The 21,831-nt window shown below is 44.9% G+C and overlaps 1 protein-coding gene across 1 annotated transcript in view; it reads left to right on the top strand.

Annotated features, from left to right (window-relative positions):
* Nucleotides 1-21,831, top strand: part of si:ch211-80h18.1 (uncharacterized protein LOC555593 homolog) — a 147,401-nt gene that overhangs the window by 27,052 nt on the left and 98,518 nt on the right. The window contains exons 5-6 of the mRNA XM_056298087.1: nucleotides 13,615-13,686; nucleotides 19,267-19,311. Of these exons, the coding sequence (XP_056154062.1) occupies nucleotides 13,615-13,686; nucleotides 19,267-19,311 (117 nt within the window). The remainder of the gene's footprint in view (nucleotides 1-13,614; nucleotides 13,687-19,266; nucleotides 19,312-21,831) is intronic.

Here is a 21,831-nt window from a genome sequence, read left to right on the forward strand (position 1 = left end):
AGCGGTGATGGTAATGGCCGTTAGCTCCCTGGGCAGGTAAAAAGGCCTGCACTGAATCATAAACAGCTGGAGATCAGCAGAGCAATGCCTTTCAACGATCTTTATATTGTTGCACCAAGAGGTATTGACATAAATACTCAAACCTCCTCCGCGGGTCTTGCCGGAGTCCGCTGTCCTGTCGGCACGGAAGGCTGTGCGGCCCGCTAGCTCGACTGCCGAGTCGCTATGTTGCTGTTGAGCCAAGTCTCCGTAAACATCAGCAGACAGCAGTTCTGCAGCCTTTTCTGAGAGGACAGCCTGAGTCTTATCTCCTCCATTTTGTTAGCTAACGACCAGACATTAGCCATGAAGATGCTGGGGAAGGAAACTTTGAAGGGAGCGCTACTTAGCTTAGCATGTAGCCCGCCACGTTTCCTCCTCTTCTGTTTACGTTGCCGACAGGGGGCAGCGTTTCCACTGCGAGGCCGGTGAGCGGATCATATCATGGGGAAATTGTCCGTGATGGTGGAGGGAAGTGAGTAATCCATTCTGAGGTTTAAAGATTCCTGACGGTTGTAGAAGAGTGCAGGACCTACACTTGTTAATAAACTTGAAACTAACGTATTGTGGCGGACACTAGGGGCTATGCCTCTCACCCAGCAGGGTTGTGGGCTGGGGGCGTGGTTTACGTTCCCGGGCTCGCCGGTGCAGGGTTGTTCCTGCTGCAGTTGGTTTTTGGAGTTGAGGAATAAACATCAAACTCGCCTTGGTCTCCTGTGTTTTTCCTCATTCCTGCCACATTGGTGACCCCGAATTGAACATGTTTGGAGCAGAAGAGGAGTGTGAATCCACTTCGGCCACGCCGCCCCAACTCTCACAGCCGGCCGTTCTCGCCGCGGCTGTGAAGCTCCCAGAGTTCTGGCAGAGTGACCCGGCCTCGTGGTTCCAGCATGTCGAGGCGCAGTTCCACCTGCGTGGAATCTCCGCGGACGACTCCAGATACTATTTGGTCGTCGCTGCGCTGGACCAGCAGTCCACACGCCGGGCCATGCAGCTGTTGCGCGCCCCTCCGCAACACGATAAATACGTCGCCCTTAAACATCTTCTGCTCCGGAGGTACAGCCTATCTACCGCAGAGAGGGCAGATAGAATCCTTTCCCTATCCGGTTTGGGCGACGGGACGGCTGTGGATCTCATGGACAATATGCTGTCGCTGCTAGGCTCGGACGAAGGCGGATTCCTTTTCCCGCACGTTTTCCTGCGCCAGCTCCCGTCTCCTGTGCGCGCGGCTTTGGCTAACTCCCCGTGTCTGGCCGCTGGTGACTGCCGAGGTTTGGCTGAGGAGGCCGATCGGGTCCTGCTGGCTACCAGACGGTTCTCTGTGCAGAGTGTGGCATCGGAGCCTCTGCAGCCGGCGTCGGAGGACGCGGACCCGGCAGTGGTGGCTGGAGTAACTGCCCGGAGACGCGCGGGAGCGGCCTCTGTTTCTTCCACCAGCGGTTCGGCGGCAAGGCGAGGCGCTGCGTCCCTCCGTGCACGTTTGAGGCGGCGGGAAACTCCAGGGCAGCGCTCAGTAGCAGCTGTGGGCGCTGGCGGACGTAGTGAGCTGTTCTTCATTAAGGACACGATGTCAGGAAGACGGTTTCTGGTGGACTCAGGCTCGCAAAAGAGCCTACTCCCTCCTGCTAAGACAGACAGGTCGGCCGAAGGCGGCGGCCCACAGTTGAGTGCAGCTAACGGTTCGTCCATTGCGACGTTTGGCACAAGGTTGGTGACTGTTTGTTTCCACGGGCGCCATTTTGAGTGGGACTTTGTAGCGGCCGCCATTACTGTTCCTATTATCGGCGCGGATGTTCTGTGTGCTAATCGTCTGCTGGTTGATGTTGCAAACCGCCGTTTAATTGATGCTGTGTCTTTCGCCACTGTTCCGTGCGAGACAGGGGGAGCCGGGCCGTTAACACACGCTAACTTTTTAGCATCAGGGGATATTTTTCAGCGTTTGCTGGCGGATTCTCCATCGGTGACTACACCTGCCTTTTCCACCGCGGTTACTAAACACGGGGTAGAACATTTCATTCCCACTCTGGGACCGCCAGTTTTGGCGCGCGCGCGGCGCCTCGACGCGGTAAAATGGGCTCCAGCTAAGGAGGAGTTCGCCATCATGGAGCGTCTGGGTATAGTGAGGCGTTCCAACAGCCCGTGGGCCTCGCCGCTTCACATGGTGCCCAAGGCGGATGGGTCGTGGCGGCCTTGCGGCGATTTTCGCCGCCTGAACAACGTCACCGCCAATGACCGCTATCCCATCCCACACATACGGGACTTTTCCATACGCCTGGCAGGTACCACTGTCTTCTCTAAGGTGGACCTGGTGCGCGGCTATCATCAGGTTCCCGTGCGCGCAGAGGACGTGCCCAAGACCGCAGTGATCACCCCGTTTGGGCTTTTTGAGTTCATGCGCATGCCTTTTGGCTTGAAGGGGGCAGCGCAAACCTTTCAGAGGCTGATGGACTCGGTGTTGCGTGACCTTGATTTCGTGTTCGTGTATCTCGACGACATATTAGTGGTCAGTCCGTCAGCTGAAGAGCACCTGGCGCACCTGAAACAGGTTTTCCGTCGTCTGGACGAACACGGCCTGATAGTCAACCCAGCCAAGTGTCAGTTTGGACTGCCGGTGATTGACTTCTTGGGTCACCGCATTTCGCCGCAAGGCGCGGTCCCGTTGCCTTCTAAGGTGCAAGCGGTGGCGGAATTTCCCCGCCCAGTCTCGGTTAAGGCATTGCAGGAATTCTTGGGCATGGTGAATTTCTATAACCGTTTCCTCCCTCGCGCTGCCCACCTCCTTCAGCTACTTTACGAAGCCCTGCGGCTTAAGAAGGCTAACGACCCTGTCGACTGGACTCCCGAACAGGTCCAGGCCTTTGACGGAGCTAAGTGCGCCCTGGCTAACGCTGCCCTCCTCGCCCATCCCACACCCACGGCGTCCATAGCCTTAACAACCGATGCGTCTGACATAGCCGTGGGGGCTGTGGTTGAACAGCGTGTGGCGAATGCGTGGCAGCCACTCGCATTTTTTAGCCGCAAACTGCGAGATAGCGAGCGCAAGTACAGCGTTTTTGACCGGGAGTTGCTGGCACTGCACCTTGCAACCCGGCATTTCCGCTTCCTGCTGGAGGCTCTCCCATTCACGGCTTATGTGGATCATAAGCCGCTGACTTCTGTCATGTCCAAGGTGACTGAGCCGTGGTCTGCTCGTCAACAGCGCCACCTAGCGGCGATCTCCGAGCTCACAACGGACATTCAGCATGTGGCCGGGAAGTCCAACCCTGTTGCTGATTGTCTGTCGCGTGTGCTTGTGTGTCCTGTGCACCTCGGTGTGGATTTCTCCGCTATGGTTGCCGACCAGCCCAGCGACCCGGACGTCCTTGCCCTTAGGTCAACGCGTACTGGTCTCAAGCTAGAGGACGCCATGATGCAGGAAGGCAGTCCTGCCCTCCTCTGCGATGTCTCCACCGGCCGTCCCCGCCCCGTTGTGCCAGTGGCCTGGCGCCGTCGAGTTTTCGATTCGATTCACTCCCTCTCGCACCCTGGAGTTCGGGCGTCGGTGAAGTTGGTCGGTTCCAAGTTCGTCTGGCCTGGCCTCCGCAAGGACGTCAAGGGGTGGGCAGCTGCATGTGTAGCGTGCCGGCGCGCTAAGGTCCACCAGCACACTAAATCGCCCCTCGAACCGTTTCCGATCCCGGCCAGACGTTTCGACCACGTGCATGTGGACCTGGTGGGCCCTCTACCTTCTTCACAGGGTTTTACTCACCTGCTCACAATGGTAGATCGGACCACCAGGTGGCCAGAGGCTGTCCCTCTATCCTCCACAACATCCTCGGATGTTGCACGCGCTTTTCTTTCCTCCTGGGTCGCCCGTTTCGGCACTCCGTCAGATATCACCTCAGACAGGGGCCCCCAGTTCGTGTCAGAGCTCTGGTCGGCACTTGCGCGATCCTTGGGTGTGCAGGTACACCGCACTACCGCGTACCACCCGCAGGCTAACGGCTTGTGTGAACGTTTTCACCGGTCGCTCAAGGCAGCGCTGCGCTCTCTGATGGTAACTGTGTGAATCGTTTACCTTGGGTTATGCTCGGGTTGCGTTCGGCTCCTAAGGAGGACCTCGACGCGTCACCCGCTGAGCTGGTGCTCGGTCAGCCGCTCCGCGTCCCTGGGGAATGTTTGCCTGGGAGTTCCGCTCCTCGACCCCGTCCGGCCGTTTATCCTTGTTTGTCCGACAGCACTCGGGTTCCAGGCCCCGTTCACCACTGTTTCCCGCGGTCGTTCGTGCCTGCGGAGCTCATGTCGGCTCGTTTTGTTTTTGTACGGCATGATGCTCACCGCTCGCCCCTCCAACCCCCATACGATGGCCCATTTCGGGTTCTTGAGACGGGTCCTAAGGGTTTTGAGCTAGATATGGGTGGACGTAGGGAGCGTGTCACGCTTGATAGGCTTAAACCGGCGCACAGGGTGGCGGGCGAAGTTGTGTTTCCGGCCCAGGTTCCCCGTCGGGGTCGTCCTCCTTCCAGGACCCCGGCAGTGTCTTCACGGGTTCAGCGTTCTGCTTCTCAGCCGGCATTGGACTGTGTTTCACCTACTGTTTCGGCTGAGGGACGGCGCAGCCGTTATGGCAGGCTGCTTAAGCCTCCAGTGAGACACTGATTTTCTGTCCAGGAGTCCCTTCTGGGTGTTCGGGGGGGGGGGGCTGTGTGGCGGACACTAGGGGCTATGCCTCTCACCCAGCAGGACTGGGAGCTGGGGGCGTAGTTTACGTTCCCGGGCTCGCCGGTGCAGGGTTGTTCCTGCTGCAGTTGGTTTTTGGAGTTGAGGAATAAACATCAAACTCGCCTTGGTCTCCTGTGTTTTTCCTCATTCCTGCCACAGTATAAATAACAAAGAAAACACGACACTGAACAGGGAACCACAGTAGCCGCTGCGTCCAGCGCGCCGCCATCTTGGAGAACAGTTAAGTATACATTTCTGGGGTAGTGTCGTAGGTGGTAAAGAAGCATCAAAGGTAATACATTTATGGACAGAGACAAAATCGATCTTATTCAGGGAATTAAGAGACATGTTCAGGGTGAAAACTAAATCAAGGCTGTGCCCACGGTTGTGTGGGACCAGTGGCATGCTGCACAAGATTAAAAGATTTAGAAATGTTTAAAAAATCGATGACAAATGTGTTAAAAGGATTATCAATATAGATGTTAAAATCACCAACTATAATGGCCCTATCAAATGTAAGAACAAGAGAGGACAATAGCTCAGAGAATTCATTAAGAAAACCTGTAGATGAATTGGGGGGTCGATAAATAATTATACAGCAAATTGGGTTGTCACACACAATTTTAAAAGTTAATACTTCGAAACAATAGAAAAATCAGAAGTAAAAGTAACACAAGTGTAATGGTTCTTAAAGGCAGCTAACTATACCCCACCACGACCTGTTAACCAGGGTGCATTCAGAACATTATAGCTGGGTGGGCAGAGCTCCACTAGAGGGCAGCACTCCCCAGATTTAAGCCATGTCTCAGTAAGAAATAGAAAGTCAAGGTTGAGGGAAGTAATTAAATCATTGAGAATAACAGACTTATTTGACATGGACTGGGCACTTATAAAGAGCAAAAACAATTGGAACAAGGGGCTTAGTTGGACTGGAATCACTACAGCAGACTTATCAAATGATCTGGCCTGACAGTTGGAGACACATAGTGCAAAGGGTAGTGGGTATTACATCGTGGCCTTATCCTAACAGGAATATTGTTAAGAGCCATGGGATGAGAGAGGACTCACCTTTAGAAGAGCTGGATTACACAGGGCAACAGGTGATAATGAACTGGAGACGACATGTTTTATGTAACAAAGGTATTTTTTATCTATATCTATGGAACTAACCTGGGGGATTGTGTGGCGTGTAAATAGTCATTCAAGATACAAGATAACAAGAAAATAGAAACAAGAAAAACAGAAACAAATAAATATAAAGGATAAAATAAGAAATAGAAATAAAAATAAAATATATAAATATATGGGCACCATGCTGGAGCATAGTGCACATAACACCCAATCTATACTGCACTACCACATCACAAAACAAACAGCACAAACAAAACCCGACATCGTAAAACAAGTTGAAGGGCCAGTCCAATGACCATTAACTCTGAGTGTCTGACACTCTGAGGGAGGAGTTGTAATGTGTGATGACCACAGGCAGGAATGACCTTCTGTGGTGCTCTGGTGCATTTCAGCAGAACGAGTCTATCACTAAAAGTACTCCTGTGCCTGACCAGCATGTCATGGAGTGGGTGGGAGACATTGTCCATGATGGCACATTACTTCAACAGCATCCTCCTCTCAGAAACCGCCACCGGAGAATCCAGTTCCACCCCCACAATGTCACCGGCCTTGCGGATCAGCTTGTTGAGCATGTTTGCATCCACTACCCTCAACCTGCTGCCCCAACACACAACAGCAAACAGGAGAGCACTGGCCACCACAAAAAGTAGAGACGGCTCTGTCCCTTCTTGTAGTGTTCTTAGCCCAGTCCAGTTTATTGTCTGTATACACCCCCAGGTACTTGTAGTATTCCACAGTGTTCACACTATCCCCCTGGATGGAAACATCAATCAAAAACCTGCTTGCGGATGTGAACACAGCCTCACACAATATCTCGACTGCCATCATAACAAAGATCAACAAATTTGTAAATGCCACTGCAACCGTAATCCTGGAGATTCTTGGGTGCAGGTTTAAGAACACAGGTCGCCAACGGTACCATCCATGGAAGAGAATGCTGGAAGCCAAGATCAAAGCAGCATGGAGAGATGTTAGCCAGTTAATATAGGTGCTGAAAGGTGTGATGAAAGACAGGCCCTGTTTGAAGAAGTACAGCAAGATGTCAATAAGTGAGGCCCTGGAAACTGCCAAACAAACACTATACAAAGCTCTGCCTGCCAGGCTGAAGAGATGCACTAGCGAAGCAGAAGCCAAAAGAGTAAATGGCCTGTTCCTCAAAGAACCATCCAACACATGTGCTTTATGCTGTGTTTATCGCAGCTACACAGCAACAAAGGAACAACATCAGAACCCACTCAGAGCAGAGACTGAGAGACATTGTAAGGCTATCCAGTGTTCTTTGCTGTTCTGATCCAGACTCTCTGGCCCAGTTCAAGTATCGGCAACTCCTTTGCTCTGTGTCTTGCTCCATAAGCTTTCTTTTGGTTCTCTTTCATCCTCTCATGTCTTTCCTTTTAAAAGCTTGGAGGTCTGGTCATTTTGGTCTGAGTGTTCGAGGAGGGACTGGAACTGTAGACCTCAATCTTCTCCCCATCAGCAGTTCTGCTGGTGAGACTCCGTGAGCTAACAGGGTTGTTCTGTAAGCCAAGAGAGCTTTCTGATGATCTTGATTCTTGCTCAGTATCTGTTTTACTGTTCTCACCGCTCTCTCTGCCTCACCATTGCTCTGTGGATATCTGGGGCTACTAGTGATATGCGCAAAGTCATATTCTTGAGTGAATGCTGTAAACTCGGAAGAGGCGAACTGTGGCCCATTGTCTGTCACTAGTACCTCAGGAATGCCAAATCTGGTAAAGATGACTTTCAACCTCTCCACCATGGTAGCAGTTGTGAGCGTCGGCTGGTTGGCTACTTCAATATATCTTGAGAAGTAATCAATTACAACTAAGTAGTGGCCCTTTCCCCACTGAAAGATGTCTGCAGCTACTCTCTGCCATGGTCTTGCAGGTAATTGTGTTGTCATCAGATGCTCTGTTCGATAACTGGAAAACTGACGGCACCTGTCACATCTTTCCACCAGCTCTCTGATATATTTTGTCAACCCAGGTCACCAAATGGACTGCTGTGCCCTGGCAATGCACTGCGTCATGCCCTGGTGTCCATGGTGGATTCTTTCAAGCATCTCTGCGCATGGGTGATGGAATAAGGATTCATTCCCCCTTTAGTAGGATACCATCTGCTATGTGCATGTCTGCTCTGTATGACCAGTATGGCAGGATATTCTCAGAGACTGTTTTCCTGAGCATTGGCCAACCCTTGTCTGTGTACACGCTGAGTTGTCTTATAGTTGCATCTCTGTTCTGCATTTCTCTGATCTGCTCTATTTTAGTTTTTGTTGCTGGAATGTGCCCCATGACATAATCAATGTAGACTTTACACTCCCTTTCTAGTGTGTCACACTCCTTCATGCTGTCTGGTCCAAGTGGAGCTTGTGACAATGCATCAGCTGCCATTAGCTGTTTCCCTGGAACATGAATGATTCGGTACATGAACCTCATCATCCTCAGCCTGAATCTGAGTATTCTTGGAGGTAAGTCATCAAATGATCGGCAGCTTAACAAGGAGATCAGAGGCTTGTGGTCTGTACGCACAGTGAAGTCCAACCCCAGGAGATAGGCGCTCAGTCGCTCGCATGCCCAGGTCACAGCGAGTGCCTCTTTCTCGATCTGTTCATATTGAGTTTCAGTGGTCGTCAGACTTCTGGAAATGTACACTATTGGTCTGTATTCTCCATCTGGCTTTCGCTGCATTAGCACTCCTCCAAGGCCATATGACGATGCACCTGCAGACACAAGAGTTTCTCTTTTTGAACTATACTGCGTTAAGACAGTTGGTGAGCTGAGCTCCTTCTTTACTTCCTCAAGGGCCATCTCTTGCTGCATGTCCTATGTCCACGTGCTGTCATTTTTCAAGAGGTCTCTCAAAGGCTTTGTGAGACTGGGCAGGTGAGGGGAAAACTTGCCGACGTTGTTCACCATCCCCATAAAGCGTCTCACTCCTTCAACATTGTGAGGTTCTGGCATGTTGATTAATGGCTTTAATTTTGTCTGGGTCGGCCTCAATTCCTTGAGCACTAATTTTATGTCCCAGAAACTTCACTTCATTCACCCCAAACTCACATTTCTCATTTAGAGTCAGACGTGTACTCTCAAACCTTCGGAGGACTTCACACAACCTTTCATCATGTTCTGTCTGGTCTTTGCCAAACACCAAGATGTCATCTGCATGGCACAGTGTTCCTGGTGTGCCTGCACCGATCTGTGAGATTCTCAGCTGAAAGTGTTCAGGCGCTGAGGAAATCCCAAAGGGTAGCCGCTTAAAACAATACCTGCTGAAAGGTGTAATGAATGTCGTCAAGGGCTCAGAGTCTTTATGTAAGGGTATTTGCCAAAATCCTGATGTAGCATCCAGTTTGTAAAACACTACTGCTCCATCTAGCTTTGCAAGTGTGTCATCCACAGCTGGGAGTATGTGTCTCTCTCGATGCACACTTTCATTCAGTCTTGTTAGGTCTACGCAGAACCTAATGTTTTCATTGGGTTTTGGCACGACCACCATTCCTGCACACCACTTGGTGGGCCCTTGAATTTGTCAGATGACTCGCATGTTTTCCATCCTATGACATTCTGAATTCACTTTGTCCAGAAGGGGTAGCGCTATATGTCGAGGAGCTGACAGTGCATATGGTGTTGCCCCCTCTGCTAACTCGAACTTATAGCTACCTTGCAACTTTCCTAAGCCTGAGAATACCTTTGGGAACATTGTTTTGAATTTGTTTCCCACAGCATGGACTGCTGCAACCACTAAATCCTTCATTACATATACTTCCTGCTCTGTTTTCTTTTTGCCCTTTTTCAGAATTGCTTTGAACGTGCCCAGTACAGTGAATGGGTGGTTGTTGGGACCGCTTATCATTCACTGTGCATTGTGGACATTACTGCCTCTGGCGTTTGAGTACATGGATTCTGGTATGGCTGTGAACGCCACTCCTGTATCTAACTTAAAATTAATCAATTCTACGTTCATCTGTATATCCTGTTTCCAGATACTGTCTTGTTTCCGACTTTGAATTGTTCCCATGAATGCACATTCTGCTGTTTCACCTCTTTCTTCAATTGCCTCCACTCTCTGTACTGTCCTACACACTGCTGCATAATGGCCTTTCTTTTTGCATTTTCTACACTCTGCCTCTCTAGCTGGACACTGCTTCCATGTATGCTGAGGGCTTCTCCCACATCTTTTGCTGCTTTCGGTTCTCTGTGCAATGTGGGTTTTCTGCGGTGTCGCCGCCATCTTAAATTTCCCTGGTTTTTTTTGCAGCTATCGCATCCACATTTACTTCTGTTGTTTCAGCATTTTCTCGTCTAATCAGTGGTTGCTGTTTCTTGACTTCTGCATTTTGTCTGACTTGTGTTATTGTTTTGGCCAAAGTGAGATTTGGATCTAACTGTCATTTTTCGGACAGTTTTGCATCTCTGATCATTTCTTCAAGCAGAACGCCATATTGACAATGCTCCGCCAGCTTGTAAACATCAGTGATCAAGTTTTCTGCTGATCCGCCTGGCTGTTGATATCTGCTATTAAATGTGGCCCTCTCACATATTACATTGTTTTTTCCAATAAAATGCTCACCCAAGGCTTTACACACATCTTCACACGTCTTCTTTTGATCGCCAGACAAAGTCAGTGTGTTCAAAATGTCGTCACTTTTCTCCCCCACGATATTCAGCAGCGAATTGATGTGGCATGCCTCACTCCTTTCTGCTGGCCCTGGAGCCATTCTAAATCGCCCGAAGCCTCGTCGCCATTGAGTCCAGCTGCTTGGCTCGTCAAAACTGAAGCTTCCCGGGGGTGGTATCGACAATATCTGGTCCATTGTCTCTTTTTATCTCTCCTCTCTCCCTATCGAAGGCGAGTCAATGAGCTAGCAGGCTCACTTAGCTTAGGTGCACTGGCTACTGTAGGCAAATCCGGTCTTTTTTTCGACCTTATAAGTAGTTTCTTTCTTCTACTTATGGATTCGTCTCGCCAAACTTCTGACACCATGTATAATGTTCTGTATTGAACCTTGGTTTTAATATCACGACGACACGGGCAATTCTGTAGAATCACACTTACGGTTTTTCTCTTCTTCCCCAGTTACTTTCGTATCACTTATTGTCTTGACCTAAAGTCTAGCGCCCCCTACAGGCTTGACGTTCCACTACAGTTGAAATACCAGATGACAGGATAACAGATATACAGGAGAGTTACAAGGACCTGGTATTCCACTGGCAAATGGAAACAATGAGGAGGCAGCAAGGAGGTCCGTTACAGCCAAATACCTCCAGAGATGGAGACAGATCCTGTGGATCCAGCTCAATAGGAAAAATAAGACCCCAGCATGACTGCAAAAGCAATGTAAAAAAAACAAAACAAACAGCAACAAAAAAACCTCTCAGGGTTGATGATTTAATTCCCACCAATAAAATTGTATTATTCCCACTTCTGGTGTTTGGATGTATCGATAAAATTAAAAAATGATTTCTTTTAACTTTTCAAACCAGGCAAGAAGTGTGGACCCATGCTATGAAAGATGTATCTGTAATTGAACCAAATCTACTCAGTTTAAATGTTTACATCGTACCCATGTAACGCCTGCTCTCAAAAACAAGATGGGTGCTAATGTGGCTTCGCTCTGCTGTAAGTGGAACTCAGATTGGCAATTACATTCACTGTTGTTGCTCATGTGTGAAGCGACAAAGGTACTGGTCTGGTGTTGCGGCTAGTATTGTGGATGAACTGCGTGTTATTTTTGGTGCTCCGGTAGCGTTAGATCCCCGGTGACTCCTTCTTGGTCTGCCGATAGTCCTATTATAAATATCAAACAAGCGGCTGTTCATTCTATTGACTTCTGCCGCTAGGAAGAATATTTTCTCTTTTGGATCAAGGACGTTGCCCCAACAAGAAAGTGGGGGCACAATCTTATAACGGAGTGTATTCCCAATGGGTACATCTCATGTGTGCTTCACCCCTCACTGGACGCCTTCTATAAAATTTTGGACACTTAATTAGAACATACTGGACCTTTGCTGTCATCGTCCGTATTACAAGGGTTTCCTCAACCGGCCTGGCTTGTTCCTGCACCTTTTCTATTGCAAAACCAGTTTTCCTGTGACCTTGGCATCTTGCTATGTGTTTTTTATTTATTTGACGTTGCCGTTCTCCGTTGTAGGGGGTGGTGAGGGTTGGGGTGGAGATAATGCCCACTATTTTTAATTTTTACTTCTACTCTTACTAATTTTGTCATGTCGTGTCTGAGCTGTGGTGTTCTGTAATGTATACGAACATGTAATAAAGATATTCTAAAAAATTTTTTTTTTCAAACCAAAGTCTGATTCCATAAAGCAAGTAACTATGAGTTGAATAACTTTACTTGTTAAAACATTTTTACTTCCTTTACAAAGTCTTTACAAAGTGTGATTTCATAAACCAAGTAACTATGAGCTGAACAATTTTACTTGTTAAAACATTTTTACTTCCTTTACAAAGTCTTTACAAAGTCTCATTCCATAAAGCAGGTAACTATGAGCTGAACAATTTTACTTGTTAAAACATTTTTACTTCCTTTTCAAAGTCTTTACAAAGTCTGATTCCATAAACCAAGTAACTATGAGCTGAACAATTTTACTTGTTAAAACATTTTTACTTCCTTTACAAAGTCTTTACAAAGTCTGGTTCCATAAAGCAAGTAACTATGAGCTGAACAACTTAACTTGTTAAAACAGTTTTACTTCCTTTTCAAAGTCTTTACAAAGTCTGATTCCATAAAGCAAGTAACTATGAGCTGAACAATTTTACTTGTTAAATTTTTTTTACTTCCTTTACAAAGTCTTCACAAAGTCTGATTCCATAAAGCAGGTAACTATGAGCTGAACAATTTTACCTCTTAAAACATTTTTACTTCCTTTTCCAAGTCTTTACAAAGTCTTTACAAAGTCTGATTTCATAAAGCAAGTAATTATGAGCTGAACAACTTTACTCATTAAAACATTTTTACTTCCTTTCCAAAGTCTTTACAAAGTCTGATTCCATAAAGCAAGTAACTATGAGCTGAACAATTTTACTTGTTAAAAATTTTTTACTTCCTTTTCCAAGTCTTTACAAAGTCTGATTCCATAAAGCAAGTAACTATGAGCTGAACAACTTTACTGGTTAAAACATTTTTACTTTCTTTACAAAGTCTTTACAAAGTCTGATTCCATAAACCAAGTAACTATGACCTGAACAATTGTACTTGTTAAAACATTTTTACTTCCTTTACAAAGTCTTTACAAAGTCTGATTCCATAAACCAAGTAACTATGAGCTGAACAACTTAACTTGTTAAAACATTTTTACTTTCTTTACAAAGTCTTTACAAAGTCTGATTCCATAAACCAAGTAACTATGACCTGAACAATTTTACTTGTTAAAACATTTTTACTTCCTTTACAAAGTCTTTACAAAGTCTGATTCCATAAACCAAGTAACTATGACCTGAACAACTTAACTTGTTAAAACAGTTTTACTTCCTTTTCAAAGTCTTTACAAAGTCTGATTCCATAAACCAAGTAACTATGAGCTGAACAACTTTACTCGTTAAAACATTTTTACTTCCTTTACAAAGTCTGATTTCATAAAGCAAGTAAGTATGAGCTGAACAACTTTACTTGTTGAAACAGTTTTACTTCCTTTACAAAGTCTTTACAAAGTCTGGTTCCATAAACCAAGTAACTATGAGCTTAGCAAATGTACTTGTTAAAACAGTTTTACTTCCTTTCAGCTTCCATTGGTCCTTTCTTCTCACATGGATCAAACGGTGGAGCTGAGCGGACCACAGCAGCTATCTCTTCAGGTAAAAAACCTAAACACAAACATAAAACTCTCTCTCCAGGTAAAAAAGACACCAGTGAAAACCTAAACACAGACACAAAACTATCTCTCCAGGTAAAAAGACACTAGTAAAAAGTTTAACATAAACACAAAACTATCTTTCCAGGTAAAAAGACAGCAGTAAAAAACTTTAACACAAACACAAAACTATCTCTCCAGGTACAAAGACACCAGTAAAAACTTTAACACAAACACAAAATTATCTGTCCAGGTAAAAAAGACAACAGTAAAAACCTAAATACAAACACAAAACTTAAATTCTCCTGAAGGTTTCTTTAACTTTGGCTATATGCCTAATTCTGATGTGATAAAAACCAAAAGTGTGTCTTCATAAGCTCCAAGTAAAATCAATAAACATATTACTGAACTATTATTAATACTCTGGGCAAAAAAGTTTGATACCTCATGTCTTTAAATAATTGTAATATTCCACACTCGAAAACCAACATTCTGAGTTCACATAATTACTACATACTGTACAGAAAAGACCCTGATCATAATCCTCATCATCTTCTTCTTCTTCTTCTTCTTCTTTTTCTTTCGGCTTGTTTCCTGTTTCTCAGTGGTCACTGCAGTGGATTTTTGCCCTCCATAGCTTTCTGTCTGATGCGTCCTTCTTCTGCTGTCCAACTCTCCTCATCCTCCTCTATCTGGTCTAGCCAACTTTTCCTTGGTCTTACTCTTTTTCTTTTGCCAGGTATTTCCAGGTCCAATACCTTCTTTCCTATATAGTCCATGCCTCCCCTCTGTACATGTCCAAACCATGTCAATCTTGTCTCTCTCAACTTCTCTTCCATTCCTCTGATCTTGAACGTAACTCTTACTTCTTCATTTCTCTTCCGGTCTTTTCTAGTCACTCCCAAGGAGCAACGCAGCATGTTCATCTATGCTACCTGTAATGTAGATTCTAGCCTCTCTGTTGTTGTCACTGCTTCCAAACCATAGAGCATGGCAGACCTTACCATTGATTTGTATACCTTGCCCTTTACCCTCAACGGCATTCTTTTGTCACAAAGCACTCCAGCTACCTTTCTCCATGACCCAGATGGTGTCCTTTTCTTGACTTCCTTCTTACCAATGCCTTCTGTCTGTATTGTCGATCCTAAGTACTTGAATTCATTAACTTCTGGTTCTGGGACATCATCTCCTCCTAAGGTCAATCCTGGACTTTCTACTTATTTATACACAGGTACTCAGTCTTTGTTTTGCTGATTTTTAGTCCTTTAATTTTAGCGCTTCTCTCCAATCTTCAAGATCTCTCTCCAAACTTTCCTTGTCCTTGTTTGCTGGCACAATGTCATCAGCAAACATCATGCTCCATGGTGGCTCTTTCTTAAGATGTTCTGTGAGGTTGTCCATCAGTATCACAAACAGGAAAGGGCTCAACGCCGATCCTTGATGCAGTCCTACCTTTACCTCAAACTAGCTTGTTGTTCCCACTGCACATCTAACTATGGTCTTACAGTCGCTGTAGATGTCCTGAATTATGCTGATGTAATTTTCTGCCACTCCCTTTGCTCTCAGGCAATACTACAACTCCTCTCTTGGTACTCTGTCATATGCCTTCTCCAAATTAATAAATACACAGTGCAATTCTTTCTGTCCTTCAATGTGTTTTTCAACTAAGGTCCTGAGTAAAAATATAGCATCTGTGGTACTTCTTCCAGGCATGAATCCAAATTATTCTTTCTCTATAGTCACTTCCTCCCTAAGTCTCACTTCAGTCGCTCTCTCCCATAACTTCATTGTATGTCCCATCAATTTTATCCCTCTGTGGTTGTTGCAACTTTGAGCATCACCCTTTTTTCGTAAATTGGTCCCACTATGCTCTTTCTCCATTCATCTGGCATTTTCCCAGTATGCATTGTGTTGTTGAAGGGTCTAGTCAGGAACTCTATGCCAGTATCACCTAAGTATTTCCAGACTTGTACTGGTATATTGTCTGGTCCAACAGCTTTTCCATTTTTCATTTGTTGCAATGCCTTTAACCCCTCATCCCTTCTAGTCTTTGCCATGTCCATTTCCCATGTCCCATTGCTTGGTGGTTCATCTGTCCTTCTTCTTCTGTTATTCTTTTCATTCATTTGGTGACTGAAATAATCCCTCCATCCCTGTAAAATGTCCTCATCTTCTGACATAACTCTTCCACCTGTGTCTTTGGTTAATTTTACTTGTTCAATATCCTTGCTTGCTCTGTCTATGTTTGGCTATTATATATATAGCTCATTAGCTCCTTCCTTTGTATCTAGTCTTTTGTACAGCTGCCCATATGCTCAAGCCCTTGCTATATCGACCCCTCTCTTAGTTTCTTTCTTAGCATTCTTGTATTCATTCTTGTTTTGCTCATTCTCGTTTTGCTCATTCTCATTCTCAACATTTTCTTCTTCATGAAGGAAGAACGAAGAAGAGACCCTGATGATTTTGAGAAAAAATATGTATTTTGGTTCCTTGTGTGTTTGACAGACAGAGCAGCAGTTCAGGAAGAGCAGAGGAGCTCCTCAGTTCATTTCTGTCAGGCTAGAAGTAATGGTATCGGCTTGTTTTCAGCAAAAGTAAAATGGGAAAATAAATGTGGAATAACAATCGTACTGTCATGTTTTGCTTTTCAAATCCCGCAAGACAACAAGCAGCTATAATGAACAATTGCACAAACAGGGTTTATGTTTTCTTACTGGTAAAAACACTAACTCAACAAATAATCTTCCCAGCCATGTTGCCTGGGAGTAGTTCCACGCTAAGAATAGAAGATTTCATGAAAATAAAAAAAACATCTATAAACTTTTTCATCAAAAATATAGATCTGCAGAAATAGGTAGGCCAGTAGGCATATTGGCTGATTAAACAAATGACTTTTTATTCTCATTTCATCATTTCGCTGCTGTAGTCTGCCACATGATGCACCACAGTCCACTCTTCATCAATATTTTCTATTTTCAATTTTCTGTGTTGGAGTAGCTGTAAGCACTGTTCCTTTATGTTCCATTTCTTTTAGGTTGATATTTGTGGAATTAGGCTACATTCTTTTTTTAAATATGCAGGCGAGTCAAACTGTGTCTTCATTTTGATTTTTTTTTTTTTTGAATGGTAAAGAATTTTTCATCAACATGTATAAAGTCACTGCGCATTAGCTATATTCCTTGCTGTATAGAGCATACTAGCTGCAGATAGCATGACAAGCATTTTTCCAACACTGGACACATTTGCCGACACCACATTTTCCCAGTGGAACATCTGGATGAACAAATGCTTTTATCAGCTTCACAAACCTTACCGAGTAAAAGACAGACTAATTCATTTGCTGACCCATGATCTATCTTCATGCTGAACCTGTCTAAACAACTGACTGACAAATTAAATTAACTGACCGTGACCGTGACCCTAACCATAACCATAACCTGTCTAAACAACTGACTGACAAATTAAATTAACTAACCCTAAATCTGTCTAAACAACTGACTGACAAAATAAATTAACTAACCCTAACCCTGGCCCCAACACTAAACCTAACCTGTCTTAACAACTGACTGACAAATTAAATGAACTAAACCTAACCCTAACACCTAACCCTGACCCTAAACCTGACCCTAACCTTAACCTTAACCCTAACCCTGACCCTAACCCTAAAGCTAAACCTAACTCTAAACAACTGACTGTCAAATTATATGAACTAAATCTAACCCTAACCCTGACCCTAACCTTAACCCTAACAGTGACCCTAACCCTAAGCAATGATCTATGTTCATGCTAAGCCTGTTTAACCAACTGACTGTCAAATTAAATTAATTAACCCTAACCCTGATCCTGACCCTGACCCTAACCCTAACCCTAACCCTGACCCTAACCTTAACCCTAACCGTGACCCTAACCCTAACCAATGATCTATCATCATGCTAAGCCTGTCTAATCAACTGACTGACAAATTAAATTAACTAACCCTAACCTTAACCCTAACCCTAACCTTAACCCTGAACCTGACCCTAACCCTGACCCTAACCAATGATTTACCTTCATGCTAAACCTGTCTAAACAACTGACTGACAAATTAAATTAACTTACCCTGACCCTTACCCTGAACCTAACCCTAACCCTTACCCAAAACCTGAACCTGTCTAAACAACTGACTGACAAATTAACTTAACTAACCCTAACCCTGACCCTAACCCTGACCATGAATCTGTCTAAACAACTGACTGTCAAATTAAATGAACTAACCCTAACCCTAACCTTAACCCTGAAACTGACCCTAACCCTGACCCTAACCAATGATTTACCTTCATGCTAAACCTGTCTAAACAACTGACTGACAAATTAAATTAACTTACCCTGACCCTTACCTTGAACCTAACCCTAACCCTTACCCAAAACCTGAACCTGTCTAAACAACTGACTGACAAATTAACTTAACTAACCCTAACCCTGACCCTAACCCTGACCATGAATCTGTCTAAACAACTGACTGTCAAATTAAATGAACTAACCCTAACCCTGACCCTAACCCTGAATCTGTCTAAACAACTGACTGACAAATTAACTTAACTAAACCTAACCCTGACACTAACCCTAACGCTAAACCTAACCTGTCTTACCAACTAACTGACAAATGAAATGAACTAGCCCGTACCCTAACCCCTAACCCTAACCCTAGCCCTAAACCTGTCTAAACAACTGCCTGACAAATTAAATTAACTAACTCTAACCTTGACCCTAACCCTAACCAAAAATCTAACTTCATTCTAAGCCTGTCTAACCAACTGACTGACAAATTAAATTAACTAACCCTAACTCTGACCCTGACCCTAACCTGTCTAAACAACTGACTGACAAATTAAATTAACTAACCCTAACCTTAACCCTAACCCTGACCCTAACCAATGATCTTTCTTCATGCTAAACCTGTCTAAAAAACGGACTGACAAATTAAATTAACTAACCCTAACCCTGACCCTGACCCTGACCATAACCCTAACCCTAACCCTGTCTAAACGACTGATTGACAAATTAAATTAATGAACCCTAACCCTGACCCTGACCCTAATCCTTACCCTAACCTGTCTAAACAACTGACTGACAAATTAAATGAACTAACCCTAACCCTGACCCTAACCAATGATCTATCTTCATGCTAAGCCTTTCTAAACAACTGACTGACAAATTAAATTGACTAACCCTAACCCTAACCCTGACCCTGACCCTGACCCTAACCCTGACCCTAACCAATGATTTATTTTCATGCTAAACCTGTCTAAACAACTGACTGACAAATTAACTTAACTATCCCCAACCCTAACCCTAACCCTAACCCTGTCTAAACAACTGACTGACAAATTACATTAACTTAGGCTAACCCTAACACTAAATCTGTCTAAACAACTGACTGACAAATTAAATTAAATTAACTAAGGCTAACCCTAACCCTAGCCCCAGCCCTAAACTTGTCTAAACAACTGACTGCCAAATTAAATTAACTAACCCTAACCCTAACCCAGAACCTGCTGAATGATGAGCTTTTCTTTCACTCATTCGAATTTCTCGTCTGCAACAGATGGAAGAGAAGGCAATCCTGATGTGTCAGTCATCAGTTCTCCAGGTATGTAGGCGTATTAATATCCGGATATTATATCGGTGATTTTATATCATTCAGAATATATCTAATACAGTATACTCTCTTACATAGTCTTACCATGTCATAGTATATGGGCACATAAAGTCATGCTAGCACCAGAGCAAGATACAGGTAACAAAGAAGTGTGTTAGGCATTGAATTTACTTTTGCAGCACTTTGAGATGTTAATCAAAAGTTTGGATAAATGAAATGTGTTATTGTTACAGATTGTTGATGAAAAGTTTGGATAAATGAAATGTGTTGTTACAGTTCAGAATGATCAGAGCAGGGCTCGCTTTTTACTGTTGTCTGCTGGTTTTGATTGCCGGATTGTAAATTGTGAACTGATTAAATAATTTCAGCCAATCCTTGAAAACTAGCTAAACTTACAACCCAAATTATTTCACTCAGCCTGTGTGGCAAGACTGTTGCCAGTGGAAGGCTCAGAAATGGAAGATAGACGTGGCTGAGCAAAACACATGGTTTTTATTTTCAAGTCTTTTTACAATGGTCAAGTGTCTGTCACTTCTCACGCTGCATGGGTCACTGGTCATGGGCTGGTGGCCAGCAGTGCTGAAGCCTCTGTTCCTTGGCTCCTTCTCATTTCCTCTGTATCGTGTTCACCTTTGTTTGCTTTGGTCCGTGAGTCCAGGACCCAGCCTCACCACAGAATATAAAGCATGGCCTGTCAACTGAGCACACCTGAGGCCGATCACTTAATCATCATCACATCTGCCCTCCCGTGACCCATGCCCCCCCTCTCTCTCCACTTGCCACAGAGGCAAAACCACATCCCAGTACCACATCCTGTAAAACATATCTGCCTGTCTGTATGCCATTCTCCTGGTAAACCAGTCCCTTCATCACCACTGTGCCTCAGTCTCTTTGTCCTTGCTATTGGGTCCAAATCTCAGCCTAAGTTCTGACAGTACAAACTGGCCACATAATGGACCCAGCAGACACAGATCAACACAGCCAAGTTGTAGGTGAAAAGGAAGCCACGGTTGGCCACCATGGGCAAGCTCAATCATCAAGGGATGTCATTATCTCTCTGAACATCCACTTGAATCTGTCAGTCATGGAAGAACTCCAAAACCTGGCTGTAAACATCCACGTCACCTATCACATCATCAGTTTCTAACACAGCCTTGCCTGTTGCCGTTTATTCCCAGCCCACCACCTCAGCAGCACAGTCAGCAAGAGAGCCCCTCTTCTCTCCATCTGAGCTCCTTCCTGGCTCAGTGCTGAAAACTGAAAGCTCCGCACCACCACACAACAACACTCCTTGCCAGAAAGGCTCATGCTTGGGCTATAGGCTCCTCTTGGCTTGTCCAATCATGTTTTTTATTCAGCTCTATTCAACAAATCTGTCCTGAAGAGAACAAAACCTGAACGATGTTTGGTTTCCGTGTGGTCAGAGGAGTCTATTCAGTGTCTCAAGGACTGTTACAGTTGCACAGACTGGGATTCATTTAAAGATGTTTGATCCAGTTTGGATAAGCTTACTGAGACTGTCTCTGCATATATACATTTTTGTGAAGATTTGTAGTTTCTGGTGACCATTCCACTGCTGTCGACAATCCATTATCTGCACACCGACTAAGGTCTGTCACCGGTCTGCCCTATGTCAGGAGTCTCAAACGGCCCATGTCACAGCTTTTTGTAATACAAGTGTGAATAAGTTAATCGCTGTAAATCACATTTCGGTGGCCTTACGCATATGAAATGGGGAGCGACTGGATAGGAAACGGCTTGTGTTTGCTGTAACAGGTGTCTGAAATTCAGATTTGACCAGAAATGTAAAGCTCTTTGAGTGGCTGTTGCAGCGAGAAAAGCGCTGTATAAAATGCAACTTGATTGACTGGTTGATTGAAGACTTCGTAATCTCCAAGAAATCAATTTCAGTGTCCAAATCTGTTAAAAACACACTTATCCAGAGGAATATTAGTTTTTACCGGGGGGGGGGGGTAACCAACACAGGGAATTACAGAAGCAAATTAAGAATGAACTTAAACTTGCTAAATTTAAATATGAGGACTGTTGTGGCAGTTATTTAATTCCACTCTGACATTAAATGAGGAGCGAGACAAAATCTCTTACAGCATTGTCACACTTTTAATATGTTCAGTGAACAGATTGACAAGCCCAGAGGCTTGACTGCATGCCCTGATCTCAGAGCACACTCCCTTCATGCCATGCAGCACCAACCCTTCATAGCATGCAGCACCAACCCTTCATAGCATGCAGCACCAACCCTTCATGCCATGCAGCACCAACCCTTCATAGCATGCAGCACCAACCCTTCATAGCATGCAGCACCAACCCTTCATAGCATGCAGCACCAACCCTTCATAGCATGCAGCACCAGCATGCCTATTCACAGAAGGTTGAATCAGTTCATGTGGACACACGTTTATTGACAGATACATGTCGTCATCATCTAACTGACCTCTTCAGTCTCAACTGACTGCAGGTCTCCCCACCCTTATACACCCTTATACTATC

This window comes from Lampris incognitus, chromosome 18, assembly GCF_029633865.1.
Source record: "Lampris incognitus isolate fLamInc1 chromosome 18, fLamInc1.hap2, whole genome shotgun sequence".
NCBI classification, from domain to species: Eukaryota; Metazoa; Chordata; class Actinopteri; order Lampriformes; family Lampridae; genus Lampris; species Lampris incognitus.